At 51.6% G+C, this 225-nt stretch overlaps 1 protein-coding gene across 1 annotated transcript in view; it reads right to left on the reverse strand.

The window, feature by feature from the left end:
- Positions 1-225, reverse strand: part of PCCB (propionyl-CoA carboxylase subunit beta) — a 21,694-nt gene that overhangs the window by 11,115 nt on the left and 10,354 nt on the right. The window contains exon 8 of the mRNA XM_005425033.2: positions 180-225. This exon is cut by the window's right edge and continues 78 nt beyond it. Coding sequence (XP_005425090.2) covers positions 180-225 — 46 coding nt within the window. The remainder of the gene's footprint in view (positions 1-179) is intronic.

Below are 225 nucleotides of genomic sequence, written 5' to 3' on the forward strand. Positions count from 1 at the left end.
AGAATTAAACCTAACAGCGAACACACACATGTTGGAACACGTCCCATATTCACATACAGAATGCAGAATTATCTGCCAAGATCCCAGGCACAGAACACCCATATCTCAGTGCCCATAAGCCAGAGAAGCCATGAAATGCAGTGCCCAGAGAGCCCTGAGCTCAGCCAGGCTGCCCTTACCTGGGATCATGGCACTCACAGACTGGAGCTGGGTCCCGGTTGCTCA

Source organism: Geospiza fortis, unplaced genomic scaffold, assembly GCF_000277835.1.
Source record: "Geospiza fortis unplaced genomic scaffold, GeoFor_1.0 scaffold118, whole genome shotgun sequence".
Lineage (NCBI taxonomy): Eukaryota > Metazoa > Chordata > Aves > Passeriformes > Thraupidae > Geospiza > Geospiza fortis.